General features: G+C 30.5%; 1 protein-coding gene across 2 annotated transcripts in view; it reads left to right on the top strand.

Annotated features, from left to right (window-relative positions):
* The window catches only part of LOC113521973 (titin), a 36,002-nt gene that overhangs the window by 7,923 nt on the left and 10,874 nt on the right, over positions 1–17,205 (top strand). Inside the window, exon 1 of one of the 2 annotated variants that reach the window (XM_052899852.1) lies at positions 16,919–17,013. The exons of the other annotated variant lie outside the window; for it this stretch is intronic. Coding sequence (XP_052755812.1) covers positions 16,934–17,013 — 80 coding nt within the window. The 5' untranslated portion in view covers positions 16,919–16,933. Of the gene's footprint in view, positions 1–16,918; positions 17,014–17,205 lie in introns of those variants that run through there. 2 annotated transcript variants of the gene reach the window in all.

The following is a 17,205-nucleotide window of genomic DNA, read 5'->3' as shown; positions in this document are numbered from 1 at the left end:
AGGTCACGCCTCTACTCGACCGTAATAATTTCCTCGGTTACGTACTTTATAAAATTAAATTGTCCATACGTATATTTCTGTATAGTCGTAATTCTATAAGAACCAACTGATTAAACAGTATTTGAGACAACGGCGCAAAACATGGCCTCAAGAATTTTATTTGTGTATGTATTAGAGACACAACACAACAAAGATCATCGACCGCCAAGGTTGCATATAGCCATTTTTAAAATTAGTTAAAATAAGTGGTTAGCAGTGTTTAATCTTACAAACATTATCTTACGTAAATAGCTTAAATAAGAACAACATTGTATACATTTAACAATATAGTTATATCGTGGCAACTACTGACAAAACCTTCCAAGAGGGAGACTTATGTTGAGCAGTGAACAGTTAACGGTTCATATAATTATGATGATGATAACATTATTCTTACGTAGACACTTAATAAATTTCATATCTTAAAATATGAAACATTGAGGATCCAACAAAATAATTTTATTGAAATTTAATATAATATCATACATTTTTTTTATGATTGGCAATTTACGAGTAGGTACTAATTGTGAATTGATATAGAAATATTTTTGGAAATATGAAGGCTTAACATATAATTTTAATTCTTAGATCTTTTGAATATTTAAAATATACATTGAATGGATTATTTTTTTACATTACCGTTAGCAGCATTTTCCTTTTGAATGTGAAATTCTCGTGTAGGGCTTGTTTCGTGCCTCATCGCGCCAGGCACCCATGACTATCAAATATCTCACCTCACCTTCGTGAAATGACGATAAAGAGAAAACTAGTTAATTGAAACATGGCTACGTTAAGCTGATAGCAAATTATGTTTTAAATTCTCCCACATTTGCTATTTTAATTATTTTGATAGAGGTACTATTATATTTACGTTGAATTATATAAACACTGAAAATTTTATATATTTATAAACCATTTTAATAAAACACTATGTAGAAAGTTTAAAAATGAAATCAACTTGATAATACTTGTGTGTTTCATTTGATTCGAAATAAATTCAAATAGGTATATCTGTATTATCCGTGCGTTTATTTTCAATATTAAAAAAAATATTAATTTTTAATGTCATAACTAAATATTAATTTCCATTTTAATTATAAGCATTTAAGTATTTATTTATTTATTAAATATTAATACATCTATAAAGAGTAAATGGCAGACACAGATAGGAATAACAAAAAATATAATTGACGGTAAAACGTGATGATAAAATAAATAGAAACCCAAAAACTATAATCAAAACAGTAATTTAAAAATACAGAAGGAGGTACTCAATCTACGAGTAAAAGCTGTCACATAAAATAGGCCGACTTGTTTGTATCTATCATAGAATAAATTTTTACTGGTATACTGCTTTTTACTAAGAGGAAGTCAGGAAGAAATCGAAACAAGTTCTATGTGTGTCGTGAAAGCGATGCAGTTTCATTATTCTACATAAATATCTAATAATGATAGCGCTTTTGATACGATTGTTGAAGTTTTGGGATTTTATAGATACACTAGTTTTTACTCTCAGCTACTCTATACGTGAATTTTGGAATTAGGAAAACAAATGAAATATATCACTTTTACATGGTGTATCATGGTAAAACATATATCAGATTTTAAGTTAGAACTTCAGGGGCATAACCATGTAAATTGTATTCGATTTGGTGTAGTAGTTTTTACGTAATACCGAAATAAACATAAAGACAGGCATGTAGACCTTCCTAAATATCTCTTATGTACAGGTATCATTTTCATCATTCGTCATCATTACTATTACTGCCGTTTTCGCACCATCATCATCATCATTTCGCACCATAATGCACTTTAATTCAGTTTTAAGTAATCTGCATATATCTAGTATACAGTGTGATACCTAATTATTTAATGGTCACATCTTACTCACATGATATGGCATGTTTAACGCATCATTCCAATGATTCATGACATTCTTTATATATTTTGCATGCGGTTTCCTCATGAATATATTTAATGCCACTGAAAATGCAGTAACATCTATGGATCTATGAATTCTAAAACACTAATATTATTTGCAGTGCCTAAAGTTAAAACAAATTTACTCCAACAGGTATCTTTTATTTTGTAAAATAGCACTTGTTTTGTAAAATAATAAATCCGAAAAACTTGTTGTGTTGGTCGACTTATCTATATATATCATATAGAATCTATCTTCTAAAAACATAGTAAAAAGGAAATAATTAAATAAAATATTTGTCGTTGTCAAATTAATTTTAATAAGTAAAAAAAAAAATTTTGTTTCTCGACTCGGTCGGTTTATGAGAAATGTTTAGTTTCTCTGATAGAATATTCTTTACAATATTATTCAGATAAATAGAGACAAGTTTAGAGAATACAATTTAGAATTAACCTAATATTTAATATTACATTATATATTTAATATTATATTATATATTTAATATTGCATTATATATTTAATATTGCATTATATATTTAATATATAAAATCTCTTAACCTAACATTTAAATTTGATACCTTTACATAATGACGGTTTTATGGATTATCACAAACTAAATTATATTAAAATACAAACTAAATTAACCATAAGAAACTTAGTTCATATTGATCCTTAGAATAAAGATGGGAAATAATAGAGAAATGGCGTCTCAGATTCGATCATCCTCCAAATTATCTTTAGTGATATAGATATTTATATAATATAGAAAGAGCAGATATCTGTATATAACATATACTTGAGTATTACTATTGTTTATTATTTTTTGTTGCACCTTTCGTATCTGCAGTAAAAAGTATCGATTTATTCATTGTGCTTGTGTAAAACTGCAATCAAGTCACGAGTAATGTTGATTTTAAAACATTCAAGCGAATAGGTATATACTTTAACTACGTCAGGAATGACCTTTCATCGACCCCTATTAAGGGGACGACTATATAAATAAATCTATCTATTATACGTATCTATTTGTAGATTTAACAATATTACCTGCTGTATAGGTCTTAAAAAAAAGTAATAGCTTTTTTCTAATTCGATGTTTAATAAATTTTTCTTCTTATTTGGCTACTTGAATTATACTAATCGATTAAAAATAGTTCTGTACGCGCTATTATTACTAGTTTTAAATTGATTTTAATTATTCATTTTTAATCGAAAGCTTTTCCCTTTACTTTAATTTATTTGATACTGAAATCAGTTTTGTTTTTGGAAAAAATATTAATTTTTTATATAGGTACCTGGCCCTCAGCCAAGACGATTTATAAAACATACACAAAACACAAAAGTATAATAAGAGTAGTAAAAACTTAACTGTATCTTTGTCATGGATTAAACCACAAGCTTGAATTTTTGTTAACTAAAGTACCTGTATGATGTAATATAAGTAGACAGGTAGTGAACAACAAAATATATAAGTACTTTCATATTACAAGGCTCTCTCTGTACAGTTTACAGTATACATCATAGGGATACCTAGGGAACCTTAAGTACATGCTTAAACGAATAGGGCAAATAAAAAAAAATAAACTATAAAATATACTTATATTAAACTAATTTTGTAGTAGTTTATACTGTTTTAAAAAAAGAAATACAGATTATAAAAAGACACAGAAAGAAAGGATACAGAAATAATCTCTTCAAAATTATTTCACGTTAAAAATTGATATTATTATAGTCATTATTTTGACGTAATCATTATCTTGTATAAACGTACCTGAATTCTAATTGAGCGCCAATCTTGAGTTGTTGACTTTATATGAAATTTTAACGCTAGGTTTCACAACGAAAGAATGACTACATTATGTTTTGATGTGATAGTAAGGTTTCTTCTAGTTTCATTCCGGTCTAGTGCTTCATCATTGTTTATGCAGAAATAAAATCTCACTTGAAAACAATGCCAGTTAGCCTATTTTCCCCTTTGGTATAATAATAATTTAATATAGTATTATTACAGTTACATTTAAGGAGGGTTGCTTTGCTACTTGATATCAAATGTCATTCCCCTCAAAATAATATGAACACGAATATACCTATTATGTATATTTTTCATATTGCTACAATAGGTAGATTGTAAATAACTAATATTCGTATTCAGATCGTTGTTTGTGTAGAACATTCTACAGTAAATTTTTTAATAGCAATAATAGAGTTTGCTATAACTACTAGAATTTACTTATAGGTTTAAATTATAAATAATTTAAGGATATCGATAATCATTTGTTGTGTGTATTAATTGATATTTATTTAACTATTTAGTATAAGTATATTACAAGGACTACTTATGACTATATTTACAGATGATATATATATAGAGTTTATACTCTACATTTTATTTAAAATTGTGTTCTATAATGAGTACTTATGTCAAAAAACTTATTATTGAGAGAAATATAATGTTTCAGTTATTGGGATCGATTCTGAGATGCTATTTCTCTTAACTCTATCTCTGAATGTAATATTTTAATTTGATAATTTTGCGAAATTTTTGTTCGTCGTATGGGTATGTCATTAATTAATATAAATTTTACATTTTTTTAAATTATATATATAAAGTAGGCAAGTAACATTTGATTCTGACTGACTGTGGAGAATGGTGTCTCTACAAACAGAGGTGTTGTGCAAATAGATTTGCATAGTTAACTAGAATGATTGGTTAATTCGAGGGCGTTCCGTGATTAACTGGTCCATTGGCTTATAATAATGACACGATGAGAAAGCATCCGTCAGAGGTATGCTCACAGTATGGCTACTCGACTGTGACACGTGAGGCTTATGTGCGCCACCGTGACTGATTGTGAGAGTTTTGTTATGGGTTGCGACATGGTTTTATAGTAGCAACTTTGTACTGTGACATAGCGTGTAGTTTTACTAGTAGCTATGTATATGAATTTTATTGTCCAGGTATAAACTTTTTTACACAATGTATCAGTAAGGTCACTTTGAGGGCGAGGTTTATATTTAGCAGTGAACAATGGAAGACTAAAATTATGGTAGGAGTATGGTGGAGTTAATGGTAACAGTATTGTGAACCAGCTACTGTTTGTGCACCAACAAATAATAGAATGCAGTTCTTATGTGGTGCTGGTATATATTCCATTACAAATATACAAAACTTATATAAACATATACAATTAATTTAATGTTATTATTTATACACAAATAAGCTATTACTCGCGACTTTGCTCGCGCGATTGGGCTGGAATATTTTCACTGATGGGGATAAAAAGTAGCCTATAACGTTTTCCATACCATATAATTCAATACGTGAATACTAAATTTCATAGTAACTGGTCAAGCCATTAAGGCTATAGCGCCTTAGGTAACAATAAAACTCAATTTCACATTAATATATTTGTAAGGATGGTAAGGATAAAATAAATTAAATGGTTTCTTGCGTACAAACTTAATTATAAGAAAGATAAAATAGAGATAATAAGAGATTTTGGTATGTTAGAATGTACTTTTCAATCATATTTTTTTACGTAAGTTTGAGAATTCTTGTAGTGGAATTGGATCTGAGTAGTCTGGATTAAACGGATCAGATAGTTCTAAAGGCAGAAAAAAAGAATAACGTCTAAATTTATTTTTATTTTATTGTATATAAATAGCTATTCCCGCGATATATGTAGTTCGCGCGGTAGTCGTACGAGTAGTTAAATAAAACGTTATGATTTCGTTTGATTTTGCGGCTTAAAGATAGTTTAATTAGTATATAAAAATATTCTCGTGATATTCTTTGATTAGAACAACAAAGTGTTTTAATTCATCAATTCATAAAAAGATTTTTTAATTATCGCTCCAAGCTATGGAACCGAAAATTTCGAATTATTTCACTACTAACAACAAAATACCATATAAGTACATTGAATAATATTCGTTATTTATGTATAAAAAAAGTTAGAAACATTACGTCATCAAATTATGGCGGCGTGCGCGACGTGCCTGATGAGATGAATTACAAATGGTGTGAGGTCATTCTCAGTCACTGGTACCAACCGCAGTATAGTATTTTCAGAATGGTTTAACTCATTATTCTTTGTATAAAATAATATTTTTGCCAACACTGTGTTGCAACAATTTATTGCATTGTAAACCTGTGAAGTTAAATGAATAAATAATTAAAATCACGAGGTATTATTTACGTTTATGATAACTGAAATAAACCCATACTTCATTATCATTGTAAACACATCCGACTGTTTTATATTTCGCAATATAAATAAGAAAGTCATTGCCTCGTATAGCATTTAAATATTAGATACTTTCATGTTTACTTCATTAGTAAACACTGCAGAAGCTTTAGACCTTTGTTCTGGGTCTATTTCTGAACGTGACTTGATTGGCGCCCAGTCGATAAGCATATCCAGGTCCAAGCATTCTTGACACGTCGCCACAGTAAGATTAACAAGTATCGTGACCATATTAGACAGATAGCGATTTTACTTACAGGGACAAAATGCTAAATGTCAATTCCATTGTTATTTCCGTGTGTTCATCCGTATTACCAATTTCTCGAATGAGATTGATCACTTTAATTTAGAAACAACATTCAAAAACTACAAAATCTCAGAAAAAATTATATAATACATTCTTTTTTGCGTAATTTTAATTTTAAACATACGTGAAAGTATTTCTCTTTTTTTATAAGACGTATAATGTTTTATTAGAATTAAAATACCTTTGCAAATATCCTTCAAGATTTTGTTTTGAAAATATATCTTATCTATATATATAAGATGTATCTAGTACCTATTGTGTGCTAATCTGTGGGAGTATTGCAACAAAGACAAACATGTTTATGACTGATTTTAGTCGAATACTTTAAGACATTATTCAAACTAGTATTCCTATTTGTAATTTTACTAATACATTTCAATATTATTTTGTTACTTACCGTGTAGTCCGGGCACAGAAAAGGCCACCCCTTCCTTTCCTATGGATGTCGTAAGAGGCGACTAAGGGAGGGCTAGGGATGGGCAGCAGCGTCCCACTTAAAACATCTTCAAAGCCTAACTGTGGTTGCCAATCCGTTTGCCAAGCATGATAACTACTGGCAAAACCCCTCAAGGGGGAGGCTTATGTTCAGCAGTGGAAAGACTGATATGACGATTATATTCTTATAAATTTCTTATAAGTATTTACGACTTGTATTTCAATGAAAATAATTTGTGAAAGTGACATTATAACGATTATTTGAATGTATCTAAGTCACTTTATCACTTGTCCCTGAGACACATATTCCATTATTACCTAATATGTATATTGATAAATAGTCATTCATTATAATGTAAACATACGGGTACTTATCTATTTATTTATTTACAGTTAGTTTCATTGATTGTTGTATACATAAATCATTTCCTCATAATAATCTGATATGATATTAAACATAGATACTCAGTGAATGTTCCTCTATTTACGAGATCAGTAAAGTAGATCCAGTGTAATGTTCTATTGAGATTGTGTAATACCATTTGAAGTAAACTATAACAATTGAGACCTGCATCTTGACAATAACAATGTCATATCAATCGAATGATAGCATTGCATCATTCTATTTTAATACGATCAACAAGTAAAGTACCGGAGTGCACATTAGTTCGCCCACGCACAACTCCTCAATTGAAAAATGTTCCTCTGGAGCCACCGAATTGACCTTACTACATCCTACGTCTTAAACGCTATTTTATGAACATTGTTAATAAATGAACACATTTCTTCATGACTTAGTTGAGCAAGAGTTATGATTTTATGGTCATTTGTTAATATTATTCTTAGAACTTGACGAGTGTTTTTTTTTTAATGGGTGATAATAGAATGGTAGCCCCGCCTGCGCTATCGGTATACGCTGGCGGGGCACCAGTGAGAGATGATAGGTGACGATGAAGCAGATCAGTTAGTCCATCATGACGAATTCCACTAGAATTAACCACGATGGTTTCCAGGGGGAACCGCGTGGAGGTCGACCTGATTTTGTATTGCTAGCAATGGGTCAGTTAGACTCCATTACTAACAATCCCTTTCCTCCCACTTGACGAGTGTTAGGTAGTTGCCGCAATGTAGATATTATTATTAAATATACATGTACCTAGATACTGCAACATTATTAATTGATGCATGTTATGATCACACGTTTCCTGTTTTACATCTATCAATTCTATTTATTACCATATTTGCGCGTCATGTACCTACTTGTTTTATACAAGTATCTATTTTATGAGAAATAGGTACAATTTATTTTATACAGATTGGCACCCATTATAATGAGAATAACAGGTTTATTATTATAAGATGTCATCCCACAATAGAATACAGAAGATGAGTTTGTAAACGAGTTGAGAAAAAGTTAAAATATTTGGTATATCTTTAAAAAAAATTAAATCTGTATTTTACACCTGTAGTTGCGCAATTAATTTCTTATGATTTTATTCTAATATAAAAAGCCTATATATCCAGAAATCCTATATCTATTAGGTTTAGATCTAAAATCATACAAACAGGTTGACAATTTATTGATATTAGGTACATTAATATTATAAATTAATATATGGTTTATAATTTGTTATTACCACACGATTTTACTAGTGACTTTCCTTGTCATTGCGCGAGAACTAATTTTTATTATAAACAAAATCAGCAAGTCAATTAGAAAGATATGTGACGTGTAAAGTGGTGCAAGCAGTGACCTCTGCTTTATTCGTAGCGATGATCTCACCGCCTCGAACCCACGTCCTCGGCTACAAAACTCGTTTGTTGTTTACTCGGCTCGATGCAAGAACTTAACGTTTTCAATACAGGATATTTACGTATACAGCCTTACGTCATTTTTCCACTTAGACGTTTTTATCAAAATGTTAACATTTTAATGCGAATTTTATGTCTGCTTTCTAAAGTGAATGTCGACGACGTCTTTATAATTACATTCAATAGGTATCCTTAGCTAATACTATAAATGCGAAAGTAAGTTTATTTGTTTGTTGGTTATACTTTTACGTCTAAACCACTGAATCGTATTTTGGTATAGAGATAGATGGAATCCTAGAGATGGTTATAGGCTACTGTTTCTGCCGGCAGTGAACATATCTCGCTCAAGCGGATGAAGTAGTTGGGAAAAGTTAGTTCACCAGAGGGAGACTTTGTACAAAAGTCGATTGCTTGGGTACCTCTGTCTCATTCGTGTTTCAACCGTGAAGCAGTTGTGTTTGCATGGCTGTGTTTCGGTTTGAAGGGTGGGATATGGCGTGAATTTACTGGGTACAGAGGAATAACACCTGAGTCCTCAGGAATGGCAACGCATGGGGGGGTATCATGGGCGAAACAGTATATTCTGTTATGTCCATGGTACTGCTTATGTTTATAGGCGACGGTTACTTACCACTTTCCATCAGGTGGGCCGTCAGCTTGTTTGCCATTCTAAGTTGTATAAAAAAAAAAAAAGTTAGTTTAAAATATTTTTTTATTACATAGATTTTCTTAATCCGACAGATGGCAGTAGGCTCTCTGAATTTATCTCGTATGCGTAATTTTTAATTAAAAAATTAAATCACTGGCAAGTTATTGGATTAAATGTGACGTAAAAAAAAAACATAAGAATGGTCTGATTATTTATAAAAATTTTCATGTTTATAAAAATATAAAATATGAACAGTTTACTGTAATAACATAAAATATAATAATGATTTCTATATTTGGTAATGTTTGAACATATCTCGTATAATCTATACTTCTCTATACTTATCTGCAGCAGCATGAACAAACCAATTGTAACCGGTCTTCCTAATTTAGATTTATATCTGTCTTTTTTTGTGTGATCGTTGGGAAGTTAACAAGGTTACCATGCTATGGTAACATTTCAAGTGCAAAATAATTTGCCGCTACGAAACCAATTGTCTGACCATTTTTTCGTTCCTGAAAACACTAACTATACTTATACGCTCTCAAAATTGGAGGTCAAATTACGTTTTGTATGAACATTAGATATGCAAGTAAGTACCTACTGTAAAGTAACGAACAATTCTCTAAGTTTTGACTGTTGGATTCTAAGTAATGTCTGAGAAACAAACAGGTAGGCCATATGGTCGACGACCTTGTCTAGCCAGCCGAGTTTGTTGGTGACTGGCAAACTGTATTACACCCACACTCACATTATTTCCGATTCTTCACGCCCATTCAGATAACATGAAACTGTAATGTTCATTCTTTCTCAACGCCTTTTGTGGACGTAAGATTATAAAGTAGCAACATAATCTTATCTTATTTGATAAAATATTATAACTTATTCCCAAATTAGGAATAATTCAAATAATCCTTTATTAACTTGAATTTATTCCATTTTTAATTGAATGCAGTTTTTTTGCACGTACCTTAAGTCATATTTTGATTAGAAGGAGGTACTTACTATCTACTTAACCATTGTTTGTATATATAATAAGTTAATTACTTTATCTTTTGGGGAAAACAATATAGAATATATCTATGTAAAAATTATTTAAATTAAAAAATGCTTAAACTTAAACATGCGTATGATAAGAATATATTATTATTATATTTATTCTATTTTGTATTTTACCTTTATCATTTTTAACATCATCGTTTAATATAAACATTATTATAAAATATTACTGTCTCCGAACAGATTTCATTGTTGCCAATTCCTATATTCGCTACTCTATAATCTTACTCTACAATCAAACAAATAGCAGTGGCTCTATGTGTGGAAACACTAATCAGTCTAATGTCTATTAAGTACCTATCTTAATTAAAACAGATTTTTTGTAAGTTCTTTCCTAATATGTTACTCAAACAGCTTTCATATATTATCTATAGTGTAATAATATATGTTATAAAACTTGTGTAACAGCGATCAGTTGTTGCTAAAGCCTTATACAGTACCAGGACCGTTTTTGGTCGACAATTCAAGACAACTTTCCAACTCTTGCAATTGGGGTCGGATGTTTTTATCGATCGCCATATACATACGAGTTTGACTAACACTCTACCATTCCTATATTGAACGATATCGAATAAGTATCTCTCAGATATTCTCTGAAAATATTTCTCTTTTATATGCAAAGGCTTTAGAAGAATGAAAGTTTGCACAAAATCCTAATTAATATTATATCCCTAGCTTCACATGGGTAGATAGAAAGATGAATTGTATTAATATTATCTTTAATAGGTTTTTGATATCTTATGTTTATATTATAGTAATTATTGTTGGAATATCTATTTTTACTTAATAATACATAACCTATGTTATACGCTGATAATGTAGCTTTCTATAGGTAAAACAAATTTTAAAATTAGATGAGTAATTTTTAAGTTTATTTATTACTAACATACAAATAAACATATAAAAAATTAAATCTTTCCTCTTAAAATATATTAATGTAGATATGAAAGTGAGTTTGCTTGTTTATTACTTCCACCATAACGGGTCGATCAATAATGAAATTTGATTCTCTATCCCCAATAGTAGATTTAGGATATACGATATAGACTAAAATTTTATTATATAATTTTTATATATAACTTTAAATTAATGGCAAATATGATGACAGCCTATCTGATGAAAAGTGGTAACAGTCGTCTTTGATTGCTCACATATAGACATGAACAGCGTCATGGAAGACTATTGGCCATGATATTGATATAAGTGTGTGTATAGGATTGTATGAGTGTGTGTGTACGAATTTGTGTAGTTTAGCGAGTTTGTAAGGATGACTAAATGTGTATAATTTAGATAAATACTAAGAAGGATTTCATAATATTTCCATGAGAACAGGAGATAATGGCTTCATACATGCAACACCGCAGGCAATAACTAGTGCTATAATAAATTCTCAATAAAAATATAAATATTTTGTTTGCATCTATATGCATATATTTACAGCTCATATGTTTTATCTTTAACTGACTATCGTACCTAGGTCATATGCCGGTTAACCGTCACCTCTGACCTTAAATAATGACTACAGACCTGATTGATAATTACTCATGTCTTTAAATAATTGCAATGAGTAACTAAAAAGTATTGGTGTCATTGAAAGACATAGGTATTTTGATTTAACTTTAAAATGTTCATGTAATTTTAATTATGACCCATTTCTTTTTCCGTCAGAAAACTAAACTTCTATTAGTACTCTTCATTACCAGGTAAAATATTTAAGAATTAGATTAAAATGTTCAATGATTACAATACAAGCAATCATTGCCTCTTTATGGGCATGTAAGGCAAGTATAGACATTATCACTCTGTTCAAACAGAAATAGTACTGAAATCCCATTATAGTTGCTAGACATGGATAAGATTATAGATGCCATACATAGAAGAATAATACATATTAACTTATATTGCAGTGCATGGTACCTAGTATGTTGTAACTCCAAAGGACTTACGAATAGATAGCACGAGAGACATAGCACATGCCTTTTGTAATATTGTAATAGCAGCGCTAGTTCAATTTAAAATGTGAAATAACAATCTGAAATAACAGGACAAAGTGATGCAGGCATTACAAGCATGTTGTTACAATTTTAGTGCTTTCTGATTTATAGAACTAAATATAATATTCAAAATGTGTGGGCAATTCTGATCTTTAAGACTAATGGTCCAAGAATTCAGAATTATTTGACTCTTATGATGCATATAACTTAGAAATGTGGCTGAGTAATCACTCCGATATAGTAGGCGCATTCAACTCATCATCACAAGCTCTCGCTGTGACTCAGGATTTAAACAGATGTTGCACATTGCAGTCTTTGTGTAGAGAATTAACATTGTTACGACAATTTGCATGACTTGAACATCTATATTTGTAAATGATTCGATAAGTAAGTAAGTAAAATAATTATCAGTAGGCAGTTTAGTCGTTAGTATACTTTATTATAATGTTAACTTATTGAGTACGTTGTTGATAGGTATAATACCTAGATGATTATGTTTTTAGTTAAAAAAGAAATTCGTTTTATTAAGCATATGCCTTCACTTTTCTTCTTATGAAATTTAATGCCGTATGTAGGTAAATAAAGATGTAGTAAAACAGAATAAAAGTTATTGTGCGAGAAATAGAATAATTTCATTATGAAATAAAATAATGAAATTTCTACTTACATAACTTAGGTAGGTACTTACGCTATGTATTTACACGTTCCGCAGATGTTTAATTAAGTATAAATAAAATTATGTACAATGACATCAAGTACTAATAAGGAAAGTTGAATCATGAATATTTTTGTTCAATCATGTCACGGCCTTCGTGGAATCACCCTCAGTGCCACTGAATCATATAGCTATAGTATAGGTATTACACATATTCATCTCATTTGCTCCGCTTATTCTGAAAGATTTCGAGAATTTATAAATTCAATATTACATACTGATTGAAATAGATAGGTATATATATACCTACTTACTTATCCAACAAAACTGTTTGTTCTAGGTATAAAGGATAAGGGCTTTGGAATCGTTACGGATCGTTGTAATCATGTAATCAGAGCTTTAGGCGTTGGTTATCAATGTAATAACTAGCAATGCCTTTATATCCACCGATCGAACAGTATACCATAGTAACTGATAAGTTTCGCTATGTTTTGAATATTTTTTTTCATTTGTAAAAAAATGTGATAAACAATTTCATGAAGATGGTGCCTTCGGTAAGGTACCTATAATTTCTAAGTATTTTTCTTGTATCAAAATAAATTGTGAATGATAACTGTTGCGATCTCCTTAGTTTATTTTGAAGATTTTATTTTTATTGTATTTCTATACTTTTGCTTTTGCAATTGTCACTTGGCTCTTTATCGCTATCGTAGTCTGTCTTCCGTAGTTTTCTTTGTTATAGTTATTTTCCTATAAACCCATTGTTTTATTACATCAAATACATCAACATACAGTTCATAATATCGCCCACAGTAACTTCAAACCATTTAAGCATTGGAGTGTTAAATTTCTCTGTGCTCTGTAATATGTAAAAATGATATGGATCAGATATTTAAAATACTGTTTCACCCATGATACTTCTCATACGTTGCCATTCCTGAGGGCTAAGGTGTTTTCCTCTGTTCCCTGTCAATTTACTGCCGTATCCCACCCTTCAAACTGAAACACAGCCATGCAAATACAACTGCTTCACGGTAGAATCACGAATAGAACAGAGGTACCGTAACGTAATCTTTTACTATTATTGCAAATGTATTCAGATTTTCTATTACTCATTTCTATTATTTGAAATTATAGTTAAGTATTATTTATTGATTCATATCTTATCAATATATATGTTTAGAGAAAAATAAATCTAGAAACATTATAGATACCATCCCTAAATTGTCAATATTGTTCGTTCACATCTACCACTAGTTGGGTATGGCCTTTTTAAAGACTGATATTGATCGCAATTAGAGTTCAGACGACAGATTTAGGACGTGTTTGGCTTCCATCGCTAGGCGACACTAAACTGGACCGAAATCATTAAACATTCATCATCCATTTCTTACATAGTATAGGTTACTGAGGACTATTTATTAATTTATATTTTCAAACGACATCCAAAGAGAGAAGATTGTTATTTTGCATGCACCTATTTTAGAACGTTACGTGTTTTCTTGTCGAATTTCGAACTGAATATTGCGATATTGATAATTTCCATTTTAATAATTGATCCTATATTTATTTTGTCGCGATTCAGGTTACTGTTATGTAATGGCTAAACAAAATCTTACGTGTTGTATAAAAATCTGTGAGTCGTATTAGTAAAAGTGACTTCACATAATTGAAGCTTGTCACTCAATTTATAGATAAATATAATGAAAACATAATTAGTAAAGTAGGTATTATAACAAAGACTCATGTAGACTCCATTTTTAATACACTACAGGACATTTCGCAACCATTTAGGAGATGTTGTTGTGGCTCTCCTTGCGAGTAGAAAGGGGGTCGCTGTGTTCTCGAGCGACTCATTGAGTCATTGCTATATTGGGAGTGCTTGCAAATTGCAACCGCCCACGATGTGCTCTCTGAAACTTCTTTATGTTTGGAATTAATAACATATGGTATACAACGTAGTATTCTGCAATATAAAATTGCTCAAACAACGAGCTTTTGTTAATTATAAAACTGATGACACTTAACGGAGAAATATTAATTAATTTATTATTTATTACAATAAAAAGGTTTGGTACAAAAGGCAGACTTAGTGCTATGTAGGATTCTCTCGCAATCAACTTTTGGCAAAATAGAAATGTAATATGCGATAAAACATTGAAAATTGTTGTAGATAAACAGGTATAGATGTATCAACATTGAATTACAAATTATATAACACATACAATAGAGAATTACGGCACATTATGATCATAAAAACATACATACAAATATAAATATACACGATTATATACTATAATACTAATAAAACAACAATACAGATTAAAGGTGATGATAATGAAGATGAACTGTTTTCACAGTTTCTTCATAAGAGATAATAATGAGGAAATGTCAAGAAGATTTCTTTTCATCACCAATATTTTTGGAGCTTTTATTGTCCACTATTAAACATAGGCTTCCCCATAAAAAAGAAAATAATTTTGTTTTATTCTGTTCTGAAAGCTTTCGGCAGGTCATATTCGTAGGATGTCCTAGTATTTTTTTTTACACTGGTGGGATGTTAGAGAAGGATGACAGATGAAGATGAAATCAGGTTAGTTAGTTGGCCTATCGTAACAATACACCAGAAATTAACTATGATAGTTTCTAGCGTTGAGTCTATGAGGTTTATTTAAAGGATATGTAGTTATTATTAACTCAGTAATTAGATATATGTCAGGCGGTTTCATTTTGTGGACGTAATCAAGATACGATAATGTTTAAAAATTTAAATGATGATAGTAACCTAACCTACATAAGTTAATTCCACGTTTGTCTATAGTTGTTTTCTATACTTTGGTAAATGTTCAGTGAATGTTGCTAAGGCAACCGTACTAGGTCACACGGTCGTTGCCTTATATTTTCAGGGCGGAATAGTCTTATTAGTCGTACCCACTTTGTCCACGTCACAGGAACATATTGATAGGTTATAAAGAATAACTTAAGTAGGTGCATTCCTCCCCATGTCAATTTTTTTGAGAGTTAATAAGATAAATTTTGATTTATTAATTGACTCAAAAGTACCTACGTTTAACACCGTAATAAACCTAATCATACCAATGTAGTTTGGTCTTATTCATAATTAAATTTGAACTTAATCCCATATACCTACTTTAATGTTTATTGATTAGATACTAAGAAGACAATAGTAGGTATAGTTTTTACCGGGTTTACCACTCCATTTTCATCCATGAAAAAAGTACACTTGGTTCCAATTTTAAATGAATTATTATATGTGTTGTTGTATTTTAAACAACGAATAGATAAAGATTTATACTATAATATATTTATATATATTTACCAAATAATTTATGCTATATGTAGACAATCACGATTCTAATGTAAAGCTAAAGTTACAGTGTCGGCTCGAGAAGTACGGCAAACTGCGGCAGTGAGCGACGCGAGCTCGGCATGTCGAGCCGGTATTATTTCCACACGCGGCACCTAGAACAAAACAAATAGTTACAAGGGCTTGTTGGATATAATAAAAATAAATATCCTTATGAAAACACTACTATGATCAATACCTAATTTTTCAAATTGAAAAATATCGGTTCAGGTTCATAATAGTATTTTTAAAAATCTGTAGTATAAACCAAAATTTCTAGTTAAGAGAGGATCTGTGAAATGTGGAAAATAATGTCCGATATATTTACTCGTATGTACACTAGAAATTATTGTGAGCTAGTGAGATACTTATCACGAGTATCGTGAGAGCCAGTTACGTATCTCGTATGTAAGGGAAAGGTGGGAAGCGAGCGCGATGGGTGGGTGCGATGGCCGAACCGTTGACGCTGCCGCCTCTGCCACCTCCAAGACGTTTCCCTATCTATTTACATCCCTATCGAATCAAAAGGTGTGACTGTTCAAAGCAACTAATTATGTTTTACAATTAACATTTTAAATAATAGCAATAAGATGACAATACCTATGCTTACATGTTGCATATAAACTTACTCGTGTAGTGGATTAACACGTTGCTTTCACAATCCAATGGTTGTGTGTTCAATGCACGCATAATATAAATAATACTAATAATATAGTAATA

The sequence above is a fragment of the Galleria mellonella genome, unplaced genomic scaffold (assembly GCF_026898425.1).
Source record: "Galleria mellonella isolate WM207_F2 unplaced genomic scaffold, CSIRO_AGI_GalMel_v1 utg63, whole genome shotgun sequence".
Classification (NCBI taxonomy): Eukaryota; Metazoa; Arthropoda; class Insecta; order Lepidoptera; family Pyralidae; genus Galleria; species Galleria mellonella.
This window is presented reverse-complemented; position numbering and strand designations above follow the sequence as displayed.